The sequence below is a fragment of the Acomys russatus genome, chromosome 7 (assembly GCF_903995435.1).
Source record: "Acomys russatus chromosome 7, mAcoRus1.1, whole genome shotgun sequence".
In the NCBI taxonomy this organism is placed as follows: Eukaryota; Metazoa; Chordata; class Mammalia; order Rodentia; family Muridae; genus Acomys; species Acomys russatus.
This window is the reverse complement of record NC_067143.1, coordinates 56,485,632-56,509,050: the sequence shown is the minus strand read 5'-3', so window position 1 is coordinate 56,509,050 and position 23,419 is coordinate 56,485,632. Positions and strand designations below refer to the sequence as shown.

At 46.9% G+C, this 23,419-nt stretch overlaps 1 protein-coding gene across 1 annotated transcript; it reads right to left on the bottom strand.

Moving 5' to 3' along the window:
* Nucleotides 1-355: 355 nt before the first annotated feature.
* Cckbr (cholecystokinin B receptor) lies at nucleotides 356-10,506 on the bottom strand. Its single transcript, XM_051149133.1, is given in 4 exon segments — nucleotides 356-1,401; nucleotides 1,723-1,972; nucleotides 2,123-2,374; nucleotides 10,241-10,506. Coding segments are annotated over 4 exon segments (1,545 nt in total). The 5' UTR covers nucleotides 10,392-10,506; the 3' UTR covers nucleotides 356-509.
* Nucleotides 10,507-23,419: the final 12,913 nt, after the last annotated feature.

Below are 23,419 nucleotides of genomic sequence, written 5' to 3'. Positions count from 1 at the left end.
GGATGAGGGGACTTTTCAGTCCTTGAATGATCCGCCGCAGCTCAGGAAGGCATGTGATCAGGCTGGTTGATATTTCAGTGCTGTGTATTGGAAGGCAATGATGAGGTCAAACAGGGGACAGCTTGCCGTGTCCTGAGTCAGTTCCGCACTAGGCTATGGGTGCTATAGAATAGTCATTAATGGGCACATGTGAGGAGCCAGTCGGCCTTTCAGAGTTTCCCTTGTGTAGGGAAAATTCACTGCTACGGACGGACATTGTGTCCGTCTATGTAGTGGGGTCAGTGCCAGGCAGTTAGGGTGGGAGTCAGTTCCGTATCAGAAGTATGCCTCCTTTCTTGTGTGATTCCTGTTCAGGTGAGGGCAGCAAGGATACAATTTTTCTGTGTGTAGGGGTCTGTCCATGGGGTCGGGTGTCCGCTAGGATTAATCAGTCCCGGTTTGTGTTTCTTATGTGTTTGGATATGTCAGTTTAGGGATTATCTTGTCTCACCCTCCACTACCTCAACCCCTCAGCCAGGCCCCAGGGTGCTGATGGTGGTATAGCTTAGCTTGGACAGAGAAGCGATGGAGGGGGTAGGAGGATCCTCATCCGGAAGAGGCCGGGGGCGAGCTCGTGGAGGTCGTGGACAACAGCGGGCACATGTATCCAGGCAGGCTTGGCGAAAGCGGCGGTGCATGAAACAGTAGACCAGGGGGTTGACACAGGCGGAGGCATAGCTCAGCAGGTGGATGAAAGAGATAGGGGCCCCAGAGAGCGCTCGGTGCGCTCCTGAGCTATCGAAGGCGCGCCATGTGTTGGCGCTGTAGACGGGCAGCCAACACAGGAAGAACAGCATAACGATCACCAGCAGCATTCGCACCACCCGTTTCTTAGCCAGCAGCTTGGCCTGGTTGGGCCTAGGACCAGGGCCTGGCCCAGGAGTGGGCGTGGTCAGCGTTGCCATTTCCACTCTGGAACGTGGTAGTTGGACGTAGCAGCCATCGCTGTCTTCCCCAGTCAGGCTGGTCTCAGGCCGGCAAGCCCCGTTCTGGTGGACAGGCCCTAAGCACAGAGCACAGAGGGTATAACCAAAGCAGAAGGCCGACTTCTCTTAAGCTGAAGCCCAACCTCTTCCCCACAGCTTTCACCATGGGCTTCCTGCCTCCTTGTTAAGCTTCTTTTAGATCCACCCAAGTGAGGAGGTCATGCCTATCACCAAAGCCCCGCCCCCTCACACTTTTCACCCACCTGGTGCTGCCCCACCCGGCAGGCCTCCTTGGTTTCGGACTCGGCTTTGGGTCTGGCTATCGTTGTCACCATCAAAGCGAAGCCCTAGGTAGAGCTCTCGAGAGATGAGCCCATAGGCCACCGCCATAACCACACCCGGAATGAAGAACAAAAGCATTAGCAGCAGCACTGACCTGGAGACACAACACAGACCGATCACTGTCCCCTTGCAGCCACTCACAGGAGAAGAGGCAAAAACTGCAATGTCTAGTGAGGCAGGGGTAAAGTTTGGGGATTCCAGCTGGGAAGGCCAAGAGACTGGCGAAGAGGCCCTAAATTGGAGTTCCAAACGCGGGAGTGCAGAATGGGGCTCGGCAAGAACATTCTTGGAGGAGCTGAAGGACTGCTCTGGGCGGGGGGGGGGGGGGGGGGGGGGGGGAGAAGGGGAGGGGCGTGTAAGCATCTGGCGGAGATGGAAAAAGGACTTCCTAAAATAGGGAAGTGGGTGCCCTCACCATGTTTGTCGGACACGCGCACTGGGCCAGCGATGCACGCACTGCAGCACTCGAGGTCCCACTGGTTGCACCGCCGTGTACACAGGGTAGGGTACCATAAGCAGTCCAGACAGCAGCCACGTGGCTAAGATCACCCGAGCTGCGTGAGAGCGTGTCTGCCACACTCGTGCTTGGAGTGGTCGGCAGATGGCGCTGTACCGCTCCAGGGCGATGGCCACCAGATTTAACGTGGACACACTCACTGATACCCCTAAACAATGGTAAAGGAAGGAAGGGGTCATGTTGGGAGACACGCCCCCTGCATTCTCACCAGCACGATTTCCTCCATCCCCAACAGGAAAAAAAACCTGTTGGACTTTAGGGAGAGGGCGAAGGGGGAGATAGTGTTTGTCTCACCTACCCATGAGGTAGGAAACAGCCTTGCAGATGACTGTGCCGAAGATGAACGTGCCCATGAGGTTGGGCAGGAGTGTGAAAGGCATGCAAGCCACAGCCAGCAGGAGGTCGCTGACCGCCAGGGAGAGCAGGAAGGCGTTAGTGACAGTTCTCAGGCGCCGGCTCAGTCCCAGGACCACAATGATGAGCACATTCCCTCCAACACTCATAAGAAAGATCACAGCATAGAGGGTGACTCTAACGGCCAGCTCCAGTTCTGGGTAGAAAAGAGAGGCGGTTGTAGGAGAATCTGAGCCCCATTCGTTTAGACCCCAGATCCCACTTCACTCCCCAAACAAAATATCCACCTAGGTCCTGACACCTTGAGAGCACTCTCTAATCTCCAGGGACAATGTAGTTAGTAAACTGATGATGATGATGATGATGACGATGATGACGATGACGACGACGATGATGATGATGATGATGATGATGACGACGACGATGATGACAACGATGGCAGTAAATGCTTTATCGTCAAACATGCTGAGGCTTAGTTGAGTTGGCCTAACCCTACTCTTCCTTGGAAAAGTTCATCTCTCTTTATGGTTGGTCCCATGCTTGCTTTTCTATGTGAACACTTTAGGGAATCACTGGTTGGATACTTATTCTTAAAGTCACTAATCTGGGTGCTGGAGAGATACCTCAGCAGTTAAGAGCACTGGTTGCTCTTCTAGAGGTCATAAGTTCAGTTCCCAGCAACCATCTATAATGGGATCTGATGCCCTGCTCTGATGTGTGGATGTACATGCAGACAGAGCAGCGTACTTATATACATAAAATACCTAAATAAATAAATCTTAAAAAAGAAATTTCTGACCATGTCCCTGGAGTTCCATGTACCTTTGACCATTCACTCCCCTTAGAACCATGTTGGATCATATCTGTCTTCACTAAAAACCAAAACAAAGCAAGAGAAAAGCCATCCACTACTCTGTTCTATCTACAACCCCTCCTTCAGGACTGTCACCTCCTTTCAGTGCTGCTCCCACTCAAGCCTCTTGATGACTAAGTTTTTTGAGTGCATCATGAGCACTCGTGACTCTTTTCTTAAGCTGGTTTCTCAACTTTGGGAAGAATACTCTTTTCAAACCTCCCCCCCACTGCTTCCACCCCCATCACAAACCTATTCCCTAAATTTGCTAAATATCTATAAATCCCTCACCCACCAAGAATCAAACTGATTGCTACTGCTTTGGAAGGGCTATCCTGAACACCTCATTTGGAGCTAACTCCCACTTCTTTGACCCATGCATGTCCTATATTCCCAACACACTTATTAGAACCCTCTTTTTTTTCTTTCTGGCTTGTACTTTGATATTCTCCAAACATTAATTCTCACTCAGTAGACATTTGCAGAGAACACCCTTTGTGTCATACACTGGGGACAAAGAGGTGACTATGACAAACTCCCTGCCATCTGAGAGCTTACAGTAGAGAGGAAATCTGAGATGCTTCAACTGGTAATTGCCACACAAGTGTGATAAGCAGTGAGGTTGAGAGATGTACAGGAAGCTGTGGGAGCCCCAGGAGAGATCAATGTTGCTGGCTGAGTCAGAAGAGATGGGAGGGTGACCCATTCATTTGTGTCATTGTCTATTTGGAGACAGACTCGTCTTTGGACCTGTATTATAAGCATGCAAACCTGAACAAAATTGCATTGAATTGAAGTGGACTGAGTCATCCATACCCATAGTCTCAATGTCAAGGAGATTGGCACTTGAAGAGAGGATGGGACAAAGTCTTCTACACTGTGGGGTAGGAAGGGGCCAGAGATACACCCTTCTCTTCTTTAACTGCTAGCCCTCTTCTCTTTGCTGACTCTTGGTTTAGTTTCTAAACTGTATTATGGTCTCATAATGATAACTAGCTTATTTGGAAGTTGTTGTAGGAATCAAATAAGATTTATTTATTTATTTACTTAGTTACTTATTAGAAATCCTCGACAGGAGCCTGGAGAGCAGGCTTAAAGATGTAAAGAGCACTTCTATGTTAGTTGGCTCACAACTGTTTGTAATTCCAGATCCTGGATCCTGGGGACCTGATGCACTATTTTGTTTGCATAAGTGTCATTTTTTGTCCTTGCATACTACACACACACACACACACACACACACACACACACACACACACACACACTACAACTACGGCTACTAAAATAAATCTTTAAAAAAGAATTACTCAAACAGGACTTAGCAGTAACATTACTTGCTTAGATCTCTGAATACCTAAAACGTTTTGCCTCCTACAGCTGCTGTAGGCCCCGACATTCATAATACTATTTTTTCTCCCAATCAGATATCAGTCTAAATGCTTCTTTGCCCCTGCCTTTATATTCCATCATGGCACCTCACTTTGTTTTAGTGTCTCTCTTTTCTCCCTGGGCATCTCAGGAGGGTCACATGTTAAAGGATCTTGATGTACCAATAGCATTTGACGGGCTGGTTTCAGTGCAGCACTCTTGCTGTTGTATGTGTACTTTTCAAGCACTCTTCCTCCTCCTCCTCCTCCTCCTCCTCCTTCTTCTTCTTCTTCTTCTTTTCTCTCTCTCTCTCTCTCTCTCTCTCTCTCTCTCTCTCTCTCTCTCTCTCTCTCAGGGTTTCTCTATGTAGACCCTGTGCAGATCAGGCTGGCTTTGAACTCACAGAAATCCTACTGCCTCTACTTCCCAAGTACTGAGATTAAAGACTTATGCCACCACGCCTGGATCAAGTTATGGTTTTTCCCCAAAGGGACAGGTTATGAAAGGGTTATGTGTGACAAATTTGAGGTGTGTGTGTGTGTGTGTGTGTGTGTGCGTGCTTTCAAGGACAAAATAGAAACTCTGGAAGGGAAGTCTTTGTTACAGAGGCCTTGAAGCCGGGGGGGGGGGGGGGGGGGCGGGGAAGAGCAAGTGGCATTAAAAAAAATTCTTTGTTTTTATCAAGTCTACTTTCTTCTGTCTTTACCCAACTTAACCTGTTTAGTTTCACCATCTTTTTCACACCCTTTGGATCTTTCTGCAACCAGTTCCTAGTGTAATTACCACAGTTCAGACTGGTGTCACAGTTTGAACTACACAAGCACTAAGAAACTCATGTCTTCCTCAAACCTCCATCTGATACGCTCACACCTGTGCCCCTGAGCTTGGCTAGTGGTTACCCCAAAAGATAAAGCTAGGCTTCCCCTTTATAAAATTCTTTTTTTTTTTTCTTTTGTTTTGTTTTTTGAGACAGGGTTTCTCGATGCAACCTTGGCTGTCCTAGACTTACTTTATAGTCCAGACTGGCCTCAAACCTACAGCAATCCACCTGCCTCTGCCTCCCTGAGTGCTGGGATTAAAGGCGTGTGCCAGCACACCCACCTATGAAGTTCTTAGTGTACTTGGAACTTTCTGAAAATAAGAGGATAAAGTCACAGCAAGCGTGACAAGCAAATGTATAGCGAATGTGTGTGAACATGTAGTGTGTGTGTGTGCACGTACTTGAGTGTGTATGTGGGCACTATGAGAGAGTATGTGAAATTGTGTGTGTTGGTAGTATGACTATATGCATTCCTGTGTGTGTGTGTGTGTGTGTGTGTGTGATCATCCAGATGATGGCAGAAAAGCATGAGCACAAGAATCAAGACAATAATCTGAAACAAGTAATAGATACGAGCTGAGGACGTGCTTCAGCTGGTAGAGAGCTTACAGAGCATGCCCAAAGCTGGAAGGGTTGGTCCCCTGCACCCCCTAAATCACGTGTGGTGGAACATGCTTGGAATCCCAGGGATTGGAGGCAGGAGGGGGATCAGCTATTCAAAACCAGCATAAGGCACATGAATGACAGCCTACCTAGAAACAAAACAAACAGGTTCTTCTAAGAAAGACTTCACAGAGACTGAAGCAGCCAGTGCCTCCCCCCTGGTGTGCTGGACCTGCTTACTCATCAACAGAGATGGCAGTGCGGTACTCATGTTAGCCTTCTGCGGTGAGCATGTGTAGTGCTCAGCTGGCTGAGGACAATAGCTGGGTGAGAGGGAGACATCCAAGCATCAGTGGCACTGAGCAAGGAAGCAGAGGCTGAGCCGGTAACAGCAGAGTGTTGAGTAGCACTCTAGTGTTTCAGAACAACGTAGACGTAGGTGAAAGTAACCCTTACTTCTTTGTGAGATGACTGGGGAAAGGTAGCATCTCCATGTCTAATGGTAAGAGCACACTGACTATAGGCCGTGCTTAAGTTTAAAGAGTCAAGAGTCACGGTGATGACTTTGGAATAAGCAAAGAAAATAGCCAAGACTAAAACACACCTTAGTCTGTATGTGACATCTTCAGGAATCATGGGTTATACACAGAGCTCTGTATGTGAACGGGGGTAGGGGAGGGGGAATCAAGTGATGGCGGCCCTGACAGAGGAGGTGGTAGTAATATCCAGGATGTGTGGGCGCTATTTGAGTATAAATGTCAGATGTTAACACATTTAGCTCAGCTAAGATGTTAACCTTGATTGTGTGAAAAAGCTGAGAACTGAGTGATCATAGAGTCTCAGCTGAAAATAGCTGGGTACTTATGAATGATAGTCTATGGTTTTCTGGGTAATATCTGGAGAATGTTTACTTTTTTTTTTTTTTTTAAAAAAAAAAGATTTATTTTAGTATATATATGAGAGCTCTGTCTATCTGTATGAACACCTGTATGCCAGAAGACAGCATCAGATCATGGTACAGATGGTTGTGAGCCACCATGTGGTTGCTGAGAATTGAACTCAGGACCTCTTGAAGAGCAGACAGTGCTCTTAACCCTTGAGCCACCATTCCAGCCCTGGAGAAGGTTTACTTAAGCAGTCATGGGGAGCTGGTATTTTGTAGGTAATAATAAGATTAGCATGTGATAGACAAATAACTTCTAAATGAGTGTGGACAATACTAATGTGGGTGTTGCTGTCGGCCATTTTACTGTGGACAGCGTCTGAGCTAATGGTAAAGCCACAGGTTTGTCTGACACTAAAGTGCACAGCATCCAAATTTTTCTTTCTGGCGTTGTAGTGAGCCCAGTTGACATATGCATCTGTGGGGTTATTCTTCTAGGGAGACTGGCCAACAGTCTTTGTGTGTGGTTTCTGCGCACCTGGGCAACAACCTGCTGTGTGCAAGCAACAGCCTCCAGATAAGTAAGACTGGTCCTTGTACGTGGGCTCTGAATCACCATGGATCTTGCTTCTTCAGGGACCCTGGCTCTACAGGCTGCCCTCCTTGGTATCAGAGCCTTTAAACCTCTTTCTTGATCCTTCTCTAATTTTAAACATCCGAGGTGTAGCAAATCTGTAGTCCTTGCTATGCTAGGGGCTAATGCAGAGACGTTGTTTGAACCCACCATTTTGAGGTCAGCCTGGGAAAAAAAAAAAAAAAAAAAAAGTGATTCTGTTTTTTAAAAAGGTAATGCTTTGCTACATCCCTACCTTTCCTCAACCCCATAGGATTTTTACCACTGTCCTATTGTTTTTCTCCCTCACACCCCTACTTCGTGGATTTTTTGCCTAAGTACTGTTGTTCACTCCTTGCAATCCCTTCTCTGAGCCTCAATCCTCCACCTTCTGAGTCAGGTCTTGGTGTCCACATCTCCTCCTAAGAAGTAGTTATGGTGTGTGAGCACCACCAGTGAGGCTGCTTTGTTCATCTCTGACTCATCATAGCGACATTTGGCCTCACTTACTCTACCTCCGTCAAAACTCTTCCCTCACATTCTGCAAAGACACAGCTACTGTTCTGTTTCATTTGACTCTCTTCGTGGAATCTCCCCCTCTGCGTTGCTTTTAAATACCAGGCTTCTGTAGGATCCCTGTTCTCATTTTATATATATATATATATATATATATATATATATATATATATATATATATATATATATATATGAAACAAACTTTCCTATTCCTATGGTTCCCAGTACTCCTTCTAGGTGAAGACTTTTCAAGTCTATATTTTCAGCTCAGACCTCCAAGGTAAGTTTCAGATCTCTGGATCCAACAGCTTTGGTGAGTAACCATCATTGTTTGAACTTTTTGAGTTCCAAACTGAGTTTATAATAATCTCCTCTTCCAAAACTACTTCTGTTCCTTTGTTACTGGGAACAGGACCCAGGGTCTTGCAGTTGCTAGGCAAGTATTCTATCATGAAGTGCATGCCCAGCCCCTCCCTGATTATCTTCCTCATGATGTGCCACCTACATCCTTTCAATTTCCCAAACCAGAAGCTGGATTTCATCCATTGACCTCACCCACCCTCTCTGCTTCTAAATCAATCTTCAGGTTCTGTTGATTCCATTTCCAGGAGTGGCTCTCAGATCCGTCCACTTCTCCACATCCCTACCGCCAGCACCTCCTTCTAAGCTAGCATCATCTTTCAACCAGATCTGTGTAATGTAATAGCTTTCTAAAGTACCCTGCGTTCCATCTCATGCACCCATCCATTCTCAACACCATGCAACAAACCCTGGCAGCACTGCCGAATCCTTCAGTGGATCCCAGTGCCTCAGGATAAAATCTACACTCTTTAGCAAGGGCTATAAAGCGCTCCATAAATGGTCGTACAGCTGGTCCAGCCTGAGTGTTATTATGTACCTTTAATGTACACATTCCACCCATTCAAAAACTATGTTGTACTCAATAAACGTGCTATGCCTTAAACTTTGAGCTTTTTAGACAGAATGTCTTTGCCTAAGACACTTCGGGCTTCTTCTATCTGTTGTATTTTTCTACTTCAACATATATCCCACTACCCAGAAAGTCAGTCCTAATCCCCAAGGGTAGGGCAGGCTGGAGATATCCCTCTTGTATATTCACCATCTTTCTCCTCTTTGAGTTGCTGTTCCTAGCTTGTTTCCCCTATAAACTCAGAGCTCCATGAAGTAGGGTTGTGTCAGTTTTGTTAAAGTCGGTTCCTTGTTGCCTAGCACAGTTTCTGGTTCAATAAATATTTCCTGAATGAAATAATCTAAGTGACAGTGGGTAACAGCCAAACCCAGAAAGCATGGATTGTTTTATGGGGTAAGTAAATATGTAGATTATAATTTATTTTAATGCTTACTTCTTGAACATAGACGCTAACTCCTTTCCTTTCTGTTTAATGAACCCAAGCTCCCAGGTTCCAACCTCAGTGAGATCGTCAGACCCCCAACTCCTTTGGGTGTCCATATTCCAATCAGACCCTTTTGTGGGACTTCCAGGCTGTGATTTTCCCAGTGATCTCTGTCCCTGTGTAGTTGGCTGCAGACTGATGAGACTGCAGACTGTGTCTAGTTCTTTCTGGTTGTCCCCAACACTTAGCCTAACAAACAGTCCTTAAACATTGCATGTAAACATGAGTATGGGAAGGGGAGAATGCGTTGTAAGATGTCCATTGACGCAATGAAGATGTTAGCTGATGGGAGGAGTGAGAGCCGCTTTGAAGACAGGATGAGTGAAAGCAGTGGGGAGTGAAGGTGATGACACAAAGGGATGGGGTGACCGATGCAAGGGGAAGCTGGCTCTTGGAAGGGACTCTGAGACCTTCAGAGATCCAGAGAAGGCATGGGGGTAGATGAAGGACTTGGCTCTGGGAGCGGAGGAGTTTGGGGACAGATGAAAACAAGAAAGGCAGCATCCTCTAGTGCGGGCAAAATTTAGATTTGAGAATCTTTTCTTGGGAAGGCTGAGTTTGGGTGGGAGACAATTACAACTCTGGTCTCCCATTCAGGCAGTCCGGAGAGCTCCCGCCCTCACCCAGCCTCCTTCTTTTTGCCTTTCTTTCACCTGTTCCGGGTCTCCAGTGCTGGCTCTGGATGTTAAAGGTAAAGAGTGCTAGACCTGCGGGCAAGAAGAGGTCTTTGCTTTCCAGCTGTGTGGGGCTGAGCTTGGGGATGACCAGAAGTCATGGGTATGGCAGAGCAAGTATGGGGTCAGGGGCCCAGATGGTGTGAAGGTGTGATGGAGTTATAAGAGCTTGGGGGGCACAGTGTGTGGAGAGGTGGGACCTGTGTGGAAGCTGAGGAAGTGCTACCAGGGAAAGCTATGGGCAATTGGCAGTGTAAAGGTCGGGTTCTCCATTAGTACTATGGGGTGCGATGAGAAGGGCTTAGGAAGGCACCCACCTCTGGTCCCGGTTCCGCGGATACGAGGGGGCTCGCAGCTGAGGTTGCCGGCGTTACTGCTGTTGAGAACGGGGACATCCGGGCGACACAAAGAAGACCCTGGGCCGGGACCGGGTCCCTGCACACTGCGGTTCAGCTTGAGCAGATCCATGGCTCCCGTGAAGTGCCCCTCAGCTCCGCCAAGAGGGCTCCAGCACGCGTTCCACCTGCTCCCACAGCGCTGGTGGCTCAGGCTCCCGCCCACCACATCGCCCGCCCCCCCTGGTTCCCGCCCCCTGCCCTGGCCCCTACCCCTCTACTTCCCTAACAGCCTTCCCTTGGTTCCAGCCGGTCCCAGGCTCTGGGCGGCTTTTGTCCCACCAGGTGACACTTGGCGCGCCTCCTCCGCTCCAGAGTTCCGCGCGCGCGCGCGCGCTCCTGGGTGACTGCTCTCCAGGCTCGCCCCCGCGCTAGGTTCTCCAGTCTTCTCTTAGAGACGTCTTTGCTGCCCACCTCTCATACCAATGCCCCCAGTTCTGGAAATTCGTGTGTGTGTGTGTGTGTGTGTGTCTGTGTGTGTGTGTGTGTGTGTGTGTGTGTCTGTGTGTCTGTGTCTGTGTGTGTGTATGTGTTGTACACACGGGTGCCTGTGCGCCTGCCTGAGGAAGGGGATAACATGATGGGGGGAGTGAGTAGCTGCTGTGGGGTCAAGCATCGTTCGTGATTTAGAAAACTTGGAGGTGGCAGTGGTGATCCGGTTCCACCCCAGGGTCCCCAGCTAAAGAGCAGGTGCCTTAGCCTGCCTGGAGCTGCAGTTACGGTGCTCTGCCGCATTGGCTGCAGTGACCACCACAGTATCAACTACCTTAGCTCCTTGCAGCTCTTTTGTGAGGGCCTAAGTAGCAGTAGCTTCTTCCGCCTTGGCACCATCCACCTCCTATCTGAAACCCAAAACCAAGGCTTCTGCTTCCAAGAGGGTCCCAGAAGGCCGCTGTTGCTCACTATGAAGACTGTACACGGAAAACGTCTGCCTTGAGTTAAGATTGCACTGGGGGCATTGAGAGTGGCCAGAAATCAAAGAAAGAGCTGCACTAAATAGACTGAGTTGAGATGTAGTAGGGTTCTAGTCCTGGCCCTGACCCAGGCGAAAGATAGGCAGCTTGGTCATCTCCCTCGTCTCTAGGCAGCGTCCACCCGCCCCCCGCCAAAAAAAAAAACCAAACCGCTGATGCTTCCTGTTTGCCCTCAGCACCGGTGTAGAGTGTTGCGTTCCCACGAGAGGGGGGTGGAAAAGGAGTGGGTCACCGGGGTGTGACGGGAGAGAACAAAGCTGAAGGTGCCTATGGTACGCAAGACGGCCCTGGACTCAGCTTCCTGAGGTAGGACTGGCCTCCTCTACTGTTTCAGCCTTGTTTCTTCGCCTTTCCTCCATTCCAAGGAGATTCCAGTATGGACTCCCAAAGTGGCTGTCAGAGGTGGAGCGGGGTGGGGGTGGGGGCGGGGCATCCGAGGAGGAAGAGAGAATTAAGGGTTGGGTGGAGTCTGGACACATGGGGAATTCAGAATTGGTATCCTATGACTGTTTTGGAAAGGCCCTGATCAGTCAGCACCGAGTTCATGAGGACCGCGGCACTGGAGAAAGGGTTAAGCCTGGGATGTCAGCACCCATTCCCTCCTGCTCCACTGTCCCCCTTGCTCTTCTGAGAGCCCTGATTCAGAGGAACTTGATGTGCTGTTTGCTCAGCTCCGGCACAGGTGGTATCTCTGATAATCCGATGAGCTTTTCCCACATTGGATGGTGGTAGCACTGAGCAACAAGGGGACAAAGGAAATGCAGGGCGGGGGTGGCAGGAGATGGAAATAGATGTAGATTGCGTTCACTTACCGAACAAACTATGTATCCAGGTATCAATTGTGGGACTGTGTGCCATTTTCCCATGCAGTCAGTCTGTCCCTAAAGAGCTCCCATTATAAGGGGGATTTTACCCAATGAGCCCAGAGATTGGAACACACAGTCCTATGTACAACCATTAAGATGTACACACTGAAAAATGTAGGAATCGGGGCCGGAGAGATGGTTCCGCTATTAAGAGCATTTGCTGCCCTTACAGGACCTGGGCTTGGGTCCCAGCACTGACTAGGTGATTCTCAACTCCAGTTTCAACAGATCCATTGCTTTCTTCTGGCCTTTGTGGATACCAGGCACTCATGTGCTGTACACACATACATGTAGATAAAACATTCATAAAACATAGACACATAAAATAAAAAAAAAAAAAAAAAAAAAGGAAACCTTAGAATTGTCCTAACTTGGCTATGCTCCTCCACCCCAGTAAGGGACGTTGTGACACGAGACTCAGACTCCTCAAAAAGAAATGATTCATTGCCTAGAAGATGGCTCTCAAGTATCAGTCCCCTTCAGAAGTTGTCAGCGCAGAGTACCAACTCCTTCAAAATCACAACATCTTCCTGGGATATCCTGCATCCAGTGACTGATCCGCACAGAGGAACTTGCCCCAGGCTCCTTAGCCCCGAAGGACAGTCTGTTCACAGCACCCCAGCTCCTCCTTTGAGGTTGGCTGAGGACTCTGTTGGGTCTGAACTACTGCTCAGCCTCTCGATTTTCCCAGTGCTATTTTCATCTGCTCTTGTACAGGTGTAGACTTTGAGAGTACTCCTTAGGGAACGCCCTTTACGGTAATCTCAGCTTTCGAGTCTGCTTCCTGGGGAATATAGCTACATTGCTCCCACATTCAGTCACAAAGTCCTGTTGATTTTAGCTAGAGTCATTCTGCTTGTATTCAACAGTCTCTTGTGCTACAGTCCCAGGCTTCTAGGATGGCGAGCACACTTTGCTGGTGCCTCTTTACATCCAACTCTCTGTGATATGTCCAGAGTTCTATGTTCAGAATACCGTTTGAGTTATGCCAACCTACCTACCTGTGCTTTTAAGAGAGAGGGATGGATCTATGAATTCAGGTGGATCTATGAAGCTCTCATAGTTTGACTTCTACTGACTTCTTTAGGTGGCTCTGTAGTTTTTGTTTCCCCTGCTGTAGACACAGTGGTCTTCTTTAAGTGCCCCTCCCAGGACACCACTCCATTCACAAAACCCTTGACTCAAAATTTGTCCTGCCTATAAGATGTGCCTGGATAGAAGATGGAGCAGAGATTGAGGGAATACCCAACCAATGGCTGGCTCAATTTGAGACCCCATGGCAGAGACCCAACCCCTGACACTAGCAATGATACACTGCTATCCTTGCAGACAGGGATCATCTGAGAGGCTTCATCCAGCAGATAATGGAAGCAGATGCAGAGACCCACAGCCAAACATTAGACATAACTCAGGGAGTCTTGTGGAAGAGTTAGGGGTTGAGGGAGCTGGAAAGTTCAAGAACACTACAAGAAGACCTAAAATAACTAACTAATGTGGGCCTGCGGGGCTCCTAGAGACTGAACCACCAACCAAAGAACGAACATGGACTGGTCCCAGGCCCCTACACATATGAAGTTGATGGGCTGCTTGGTTCTCAAGTAGGTCCCTTAATAGTTGGAGCAGGGGCTGTGTCTGACTTAGACTCTGTTGCCTCCCTCTGTATCCTGTTTCCCTAGCAGGGCTGATTTGTTTTGCCTCTGTGAAAGAGGAGGCACTTAGTCCTGATGTGATGTGATGATGTGCTAGAGTGGGTTGGTACTCAGGAGTCGGGGAGGGGGGTGGGGGGAAAAGGGAGTATGGGGGATGTAGGTGGGAGGGTGGGACTGGGGAGAGAAGAGGGAGTAGGGTTGTGATTGGGATATAAAATGAACAAATAAATTAATGAAGGAAAAAAGTGCCCCCTCCCAGCTTTTGCTTTTCCAGTCACATGGACTTTGCATATGCTTTCTGGAACGTTCTCTTTTCCTTCAATACTCGTCTATCTAATCTCATGTGTAAATGTTTTTATTTCCTCAGATGATGGGATGAGATGAGAGTGGTACCTGAGCTTTATGAATCCATGGCTTGGGCTGAGCCCAGTGTTTTGTCTAAGTATTCTAGGACTAGGCCTGGAAGCTTCTAGCCTTTGCACAATCTAATCTTTGGCAAGCTCAGACCTTGAAGGCTTCAACTTCCACCCTCTTTCTACTAATCTAGGCTGACAAAGTTTTCACTCTCCAGGATTTACTGCTAAGTAAGCTCACCCTTTCTAGTTCTTTCTGAGCTCTGTTTATTTGTTTTACTTTTGTTTTTAGAGACAGGGTTTTCCCATGTAGCCCTAGTTGTTCTGGAACTCACTCTGTAGACTGGCTTTGAACTCAGATCACCTCTGCTTCTGCCTTACAAGTGCTGAGGTTGAAGGCCTTGCCCAGCATTCTTTCTGAACTCTGGCTGGCTGGTTCAACTCAGCTATTCTGGCTCAGAACTCCTCTCCACACTAAATGATTCAAAATGGCCTCTCTCAGCTTTTCAACGAATTGCTCTGATTGGAAAAATTGCCTCTGAACTCTACACACTGAGCTACATGACCTCAACTGAGCTGCACCACCTGCATTGAACTGTATTGCACTCCTAACCTCTACTGTACTGTCCTAACAAACTCTCTTGCTCTTTTTCTGCCCTGCTCTTAAGTAGCTTCTCTTTCCTTTCTGTTCTCCTGAGAGTTGGGCAAGTCCTATCTCTGACTCATCTGTCAAAATTTTCTATGATCCTTTTTGTCCACCTCCCAATTAGGTTTCAGTGTTTGGGATTAAAAGTGTGTACTAAATTTCAGCCAGAGGAATTAAAGGTGTGTCTGTATTCCAGCTGAATCACCAGACCTAGGTCTTTGGATGTGATTCTTTGCCAAAGCAGCCATGTTGCTGGATTAAAATTCCTCTGTGTTCATGTAGATTAGGATTCTGCAGAGATATTTTCCTGACTGTCTTGGAGGGTGATCCCCAATCACATTCATCCTGTGTAATCATCTCTAGAGTCTCTAGCTGGACCAGGGAGTACAGTGAGGGATTAGCCACATGACCATGTTCTGTGGGAACAGAGATTTTGCAGGTGGAATTAATGTTACTAGTCAATTGCTCTCAAAAATACAGAAATTGCCGGGCGTGGTGGCGCATGCCTTTAATCCCAGCACTCGGGAGGCAGAGGCAGGCGGATTGCTGTGAGTTCGAGGCCAGCCTGGTCTACAAAGTGAGTCCAGGACAGCCAAGGCTGCACAGAGAAACCCTGTCTCCAAAAACCAAAAACAACAACAAAAAACAAACAAACAAACAAACAAAAAAAAACCCAAAAAACCCAGAAATTATTCAGGTCGTGCTAGTCAAATCATATAGATCCTTTCACATGTAAGAGTTTTCCCTGGCTAGACAGATAGCAGCAGAAATCAGATATTTAAAGGGAGTGTATATTGAAATAGCATCTCATGTAGTGCTGGCTGCCCTATGACTCACTGATCTTCCCACCTTCACTTTCCCTGCACTGGAATTACGGGTCTGTACTACTGTCCTATTTTCTTTTGTTGTTGTTTTGTGTTTTGTTTTACTTTTGTTTTGTCAACTTTACTAGGTAGAGTTATCTTGGAAGAGGAGCCTGAAGGAGAAAATGTCTCCAGCAGATTGCCTGTAGGCAGGATGTATAAGAAAGAAGGTCAAGCAAACCACGGGGAGCAAGCCAGTAAGCAGCATCCTTTTATGGTTCCCACTTCAGTTCTGCCTCCAGGTTCCTGTCCTGGCTTCCTTTGACGTTGCACCATGACGTGGAAGTATAAGCCAAATAAACCCTTTCCTCCCCAAGTTGCTTCTGGCATGGTGTTTTTATCAGAGCAATAGAAACCTAACTAAGACAGCCACCGTGCCCAACTCAATACATTGATGTTTTTGAAGACTGATTTTTTCTTTACTTATGTGCATTGTATATGTCTCTGTGTGCATCTGCCTGAAGAGGCCAGAAGAAGGTGTTGGATTCCTGAGCTGGAGTTATAGGTGGTTGTGAGTGCAACTGCTGAGAAATAAGCTGTGGTTCTCCTCAGCAATAAACCCTCTTGACCCTGCTGAGCCATCTCTCCAACCTCTCAACATACTACTGATGGCGTAAAGCCAGGGAGCCCTGTGAAGAAATGACAGCCGCTGTTACAAGCTGGAGAATGGAGGGGGGCATGGAACAAGGGTGATGTCTAGCTAAGAGCAGTGACCCTACGGCAGCCAGCGAAATACCAGGGATGTCTAGTCCTTCCTGACTTTCTGGAAAAGACTTTGGTGTAAACGACAGCTTGTAACACCCGGAACAGAGAATTCAGCCACATTGGGGAGATTTCTGGCCAACAGTTCTGTGACCTAATAAATGAATGGCTTTAAGCCACCTTGTCTGTTGCAGTTGCTATTGACAAGGGATACACCTTTCAGTTAAGTGCGTGGAGATCCTCACAAGCTACACCAGGAAGACAGTGGGGTTTTGTAAAGATTGCAGTGACAACTCATGACACAGCAAGTTAAGGGGTGAGACCAATTCAGATGGGACATGATAGTGTATTAAAGTCATAGAAAGAATGTAGAAGTTGGATCTAAAAACTGTCCGGGAAGTAGGGAGGCAGAACATAGAGTGCTTGCAGGTAGAGGGTGTGAGAGGGCAATAAGAGAAGACTCTCTGAGACCTTTCTGAATAAATAACTGAGTAAAACTGATAAGAGAAACCATGTCCCAGGCATGTTACTTTTGATGAATTCTTTTCGTCTCACAGAGAACTATAAATTTAGGCCTGATATTATTTTTGAATTTATTATTATTTTGTTTTAGGAATTTTAAATGAGCATACATACATAGCATCAGGTTTGATTTTGGCATTTAAGAACTATTTTTGTTAATTTTCCTACCATCCTCTTTCCTATGTCTCCTGACCCTCTCTTCCCCTTCCAACGCTGTACAGCCTCCACTCTCATGTCATAGTGCCCCATAGTGCCCCTCTTCCACTTCCTTAACTTCTCTTCTCCTCTCGTGGTCTCCTGTGCACACATGTCTACTTACATGTCCACATATAAAAATCATATGCTAGGATCTGCATATGAGAGAATGTTCTAATTTTTTGTCTTTCTGAGTTAGTTGGCTTAATGCAGCATTTTTCAACAATATTAACTTAACTGCAAATTTTATTTGTGTTTACCGCTAGCATTGTGTATTGGCACTACAATTTCATTATCCATTCATCTGATACATATATAGGAATGATCCAATTTTTTGTGGCTGTGACTAATGCAGCAGTAAACATGGGTGTGCAAGAGTTTTTGTGGTAGGACATGGAGTAATTTGGTTATATGCCCTGGACAGTATAGCTGGGGTATATGGCAGTTTGCTTTTTCTTTTTTTTTTTTTTAACTGTATTTTATTTATCATTATTATTGAGTGTTCACATGTATGTATGATATGTGTATTTGGGGGAGTGTTGTGATATGACACAAATGTAGAGATCAGAGGACAATTTTATAGATTAGGTTCTCTCTGTGGGTACCAGGGACAGAATGCCAGATCATCAAGCTTACTTGTGTGTGCAGGTGTTCGAGTGTGTGCATGTGCACACACACTTTTTTGAGCGTGTGTGCGTGTGTGTGTGTGTGTGTGTGTGTGTGTGTGTGTGTGTGTGTGTGTGTGACTGTGCCCAAAGTTGATGTTGGAGATTTACTTTAGTTGCCTTTCAACCTTGTTTTTTGGGGCAAGGTCTCTCAATCAAACTCAGAACTCACAAGATATGTCTAGTTTCACTAGACAGACTTCTGTGGGTCTCCCATATCTCTGCCTTCATAGGCTGGAATTGCAATGGGCTGTCATTCTCACTTGGCATTTAGGTGATGCTAAAAACAGAGGTTCTCAACTTGTGCAACTCCCTTGGGGTTGAATGACCCTTTCACAGGAGGCACCTAAGACCATTGGAAAACATAGATATTTACAATGAGATTCATAACAGTGGCAGAATTACAGTTATGAAGCAACAATGAAAATAATTTATGGTTGGGGTCTTCGCAACATGAGGAACTGTATTCAAGGGTTGCAGCATTAGGAAAGTAGAAAACTACTCTGGGGAACCTGAACTTTTGTCCCCTTGCTTCTCAGCGATGGCTTTAACTGTGGAGCCATCTCCTCAGTCTTTGTCATTTTTAATGTGAGGTGCCACCATACCGATTTACATAATATCTGTACTAGCTTACATTCCTAGGAGCAGTGGCTAAGGATTGCTGTCCCCGCACCCGCCTCAAAGGAGAATGTGCCAGTCAAGTGGTGTTCCTGGTTAAGAAACTGAACGACTGAGAAATTATTCAGAATTTAGTGACCTGGAGACCCTTGGCAACCTCGAAAAGAACCATTTTGGTTGGTCACTGAGACAGAAGACAGACAGGGTGACTGAGTGTCCCTGGAGGAAGTGGACTGAGCAGTGTTAGGCATGTGGTCACTAAGGGGAGATAAGAACTAGAGAGTAACATGCAAAGAAAGATTTTAGTTTTAATCCAAACTCTCAATCTTTTTTTGTCAGATGGAGTCAATCCAATATAAAGAAGGCTTACAGTGCAGCTGGAAGGATGGAGAAGGTTAGTTCATGATGCCAGATGTCTGAAAGAGACAAAGGGAGTGGCCTCTAGAGAAGCATGGAGGGCCCTAGCTTTTGATAGAAGTAGAGACTCGATCTCAATGGCAAGTGTAGAAGGGGATCAGAAGTGGAAGGCTGTAACCAAGTTGTAAGCAACTAGATAGCAGCTATATTCTCCCCCCGCCTGTGGTGGAGTGTGGCTTGATGGCCAGGATAGTGGCTATGCAGGGAAGAGACAGAGCAAGGCTTCCAGATGAAGGTGTTAGAGGGGAGGAACAGGCCCCTCCCCTCTTGCCAGCTGACTGGAGCTGTGAGGGCAGGCCACCTTTGATGGTGCATAGAGGCAATGTGGGAGAGGTGTCAGGATGACAGGAGGAAGAAGCCTGGATGTTCTTTACTCTGAAATGATTTTTTTTTTTTTACCATCTTCAGTTCTTCTGCATTAAAAAAAAAAAAAAACCTCCACCCTCTCAAGTCTCTTTCATTTTTTTTTCACTATTGCCATAGCAACCCAATGGAAATCTTAACTCATACGGTAGATTTGTGGTTTTGGTATGCTCAAGAGCTACAGACTGGTGTGTGTGTGTGTGTGTGTGAGAGAGAGAGAGAGAGAGAGAGAGAGAGAGAGAGAGAGAGAGAGAGAGAGAAGTGTGTGTGGGGTGGGGGGGGGTGGGGATGTGTGCACACATGCCATTACCTCCGTGTGAAGGTCAGAGGACAATTCTAGGTGTCTGTCCCTGTCTTCTACCTTGTTGGAGACAAGGTCTCTTCCTCGTTGCTCTCCAGTGTGCATACCAGGCAGCTGGCTCCCAAGCTTCTGAGAATTCTCCCTGTGTCTACCTCCCATCTGGAGTAGGAACACTGGGGTTGCAGGTATGATCTGCTGAACTCTCAGCTTTGAGTGGGTTCTTAGGGTTTGAACTCAGGTCCCTCGTGCCTACACAGCAAGCACTTTATGCATTTACTCATCACCCGACCCAAATATTAAAACAATAAAACCAAACCAACCAAACAAATGTCACAAAACACAGGGACAAGGAACAAAGAAATGGAGTCTGGAATGTAAGCTAGGCACAGGGAAGGCAGTGGGAGGAATGTGACAAAGGGTAATGTGAGTAACAGAGGGGTTGGTTCCAAAGACCTTGGCTCTCCTAAGGGATAAAGGAAAGTGGATAGCACAATGAAATTCAGAGCTTCCAGGAGCAGAAGTATAGTGAGAGTGAGGAAACCCTGGTGAGTGCAGGTCCCAACCTGTGCAACAGGGGTTGTGAGAGGTTGAGATGCTTTGAAGGGAGTAAGGATGCTTAAGCATGACCATAAAGGATCCGGAGAACTGATATCTTCATAAGAGAAGGAGATGGGTACCGATCTGCCTCCCTCTCCTTCCTTCCTGCTCTCTGCGTTCACAGGGATGAGCAAATGGGGCACAATGAGATGGCAGGCGTTTGCAAAGCCAGAAACGACCATCGCAAAAAGCTGAATCTGCTGGTACCTAGACCTAAGACTTGCAGCTGAAGAATTGTAAATAAAACCTTATTTTCTCTCACTTAAGCTACGCAGTCTGTGGTTTTCTGTTATGGCACGTTCATTCTCTAACGGTTTCTCAGACCTTTCCCCATATGTCTTTAAATAAATGTGTGTGTGTGTGTGTGTGTGTGTGTGTGTGTGTGTGTGTGTGTGAGAGAGAGAGAGAGAGAGAGAGAGAGAGAGAGAGAGAGAGAGAGAGAGAGAGAGAGAGAGAGAGAAGAGAGAGAAGGCGGAAGGGAGGGAGGGAGAGAGGAAGGGTGGAGAGACTTTTGTGTATGTATGTGTATGTATGCATTTCTGTGGGTTCTGTCACGAGTGTGCCCTGGTATGGGTGTGGAGGCCAGTGGACAACTGTGGGTGTTTGCCCTCATCTTTCACTGTGTTAGAGACAGGGATTCTTCTTGTTTGTCACTGAATAGCTAGCTGGTCCACACGTTTCTGGGAATCTTGTGTCTTTGCACTGATTCTCGTGGCGAGCATGCTGTAATTACAGATATGCACTGCTCTGCTGAGGTGTGCATGAGTCCTGCGGATCCCAAAGTGGGGAGGGGGAGTGAGGAGGCTGGGGGGTTGGGAGAATGCTTGTTTTGATAATCACTACCCACTGAGCTACCTCATCAGCCCTCTGAACTTCTTTCATTACTTTTTTTCTATCTTATTTGTTCCCTTACTCAGACCTTCGCTCTAAATAAAGGATCTTTCATACCTGGCTTCAGGAACTTCAAATTGCTGACAACTTCTTTTCGCCCTTTTAATAGAGGTTTAAGTTGTTTTCTCTTTTATATTTTGATCCTATTCTTTCCCTCTCCCAACTCCTCCCAGAACCTACATACCCCCTTCCTACCCAACTTCATGTTTTTTTTTATCCTTCTCTCAAAAAATAAAAAATAAAAAAACAAATCAAAACAAAGAACAACAATAACAAAAAGCCAAACCAAACCAACAAACAAAAGCACATTAAAAAAAAAAATGGAGTTCATTTTGTTGATTAACTACCCCTGAGCTTGGGCCTGCTCTGGAGTATGCTTGATATACCCATTTCATTGAAGAAAATAGGTTTTCTCTCCCAGCTGGTAGCTTCCTAGTTAGAAGTGGGGCTTTGTGCGTACTTCTTATAATTGTCTTGTATACACTGTCACAATTTTTGTGCGTTCATATGTGTATCAGCCCTGTTGTGTCTGGAAGAGGCTGTTTCTTTTTGCTTTTCTACCACCTCTGGCTCTTGCAGTTTTTCTACTTCCTTTTCTCTGATATTTCCTTACGCATGGCATGCTGGTCCTCATCTCTGGACCACGCTAATCTCTTCTCCACCCGCCTTCTAACTGCTTGTGTTGTAATAGGAGCCAAGGGCCAGGAAATACTGTGAATATGCTGATTTAATGAAAGTTGTTTAGTTAATTAATTCGGCAGTGCTGAAGACTGAACCTAAAGGGTCTTGCTCATGCCGAACAGACACTACCACTGAGCTACAGTCTAAGCCAATGAAGACGGCTTATAAAAAGGAAAGTAAAACCAAGAGCTGCTGTGGAGAAGAGGGAGTTTCAGTGTGTGGGAGAGGATGAGAAGTGTTAAGAGGATAAGTATTTATTACTACAAATGAAGAAATTCCATCCAGGCCAAGGGCCTTCCAGGGTTTGGAGAGAAAGTTGTGCGTGGCCGGGATACATGAGAACTAGAGGGGACTGCAAAGTCAGCATGAACATTCATAGGATGGAGATCAGGATTCGCACCCTAGACCCAGTCAGAAACCCACATTCTCCTGACCCGCCAAGGCTGTGCTTCGGCTTCTGTTTTGTTTTGGGTCTCGCAGCTTGACTCTTGTGTTTAGATCACTTTACATTTTCCTGGGGGGAACTTCTGTCATCCAGGCACGCTCTGACCCAGTGACCCAAGCGTGATCCTTCTTTCAAGACTCAACTTCTTTTAGTATCGCATCTGAGGTAGGTGAAAGGTATACTTACTGCTTCAGCTCAGGAAAAGCAGCTAGAGAGGTGACTACAGAGCCTAATGCCCAGTGAGATAACCTGTGTTGTAAGATACTGTTTATTCTAAGTAGCTGACGGGTCCACAAAATGCTAGTAGTTTATTTGGGAAGCCCACCATTCACATACACAGTAGTATCCTGTCAGGGTCAGGAAACAGCTCTACTTCCAGCATCCCTTAGCTCGCCCCTCCCCTTGCCCCGCCCCTGCCTGCCACACAGAGTTGGGGTCTACACAGGAGATGAATGGCATCTGAGTCCCTGGGCTTTTCGGCTTTGCCTCATTTCATCGGTCTGAGTCTGGTTAGGTTGCCTTTTCTGGAGTCTACACCTTTCAAGGCTTTCTCTGCATTTCTGCGATGCGTGGTTGTGCTTCTGTGTGGAGCTCCTGCCTACGCAATCCCTGCCCACACAGGAGGCTCGTCTCTTGGCATAATTAAACAAAGAGGAAAATGGCTGGGAAGGCAGCCAGCTGGAGTCAGAGCAGGCAATAATGTTGGGCAGAGGAAAGATGTCAGGGGCAGTATTGGTCTTCCAGGTCCCCACGCTTGTGTTCGGGGAGAGTAGAGCCACAGGCCCAGGGGCTGCCTCTGGCTGGATAATCTCACTTAGTGCCTTCCTGGGCCCTTAAAGTTTGTTAATGAAGGCCAGCGATATAAATCAGATCAAGACCTCACTTGAGGCCTAATAGAGCCAAAGAAAAGCCACTCAGAGAGAGCTTCCAAGAATGTCCCCAAATTATTACCCTCTGGTGCTCCCGTGGGACGTGCTGGCACGAAGGCTGAGAGCAACAGGCTGAGATACTGAAACTAGGAAGGTACCTGTTAATCTTGTAGAGGATCTGGGTTCAGCTTCCCGCACTCATACAGTGACTCACATCCATCCGTAACTCCAGTTCCATGGGATCTGGTGCTGTCTCCTCACCCCTGAGGGTATCAGGCATAGCACATACATACATGCAGAAACACATACAATAAAATAAATCTAAAAATTAAAACAAAGTCTGAACAGGTGTTTTCACAGACCACGCAAGGTCACAATGCCTACCAATTCCTTGCCCCTAAAATTCCATTTCTGCTTGGCTATGTCGCCCAGTTTTTCAAAGTCATGTAATCATAAAGCCCGGAAAAGAGGCTTGGAAGAGGAG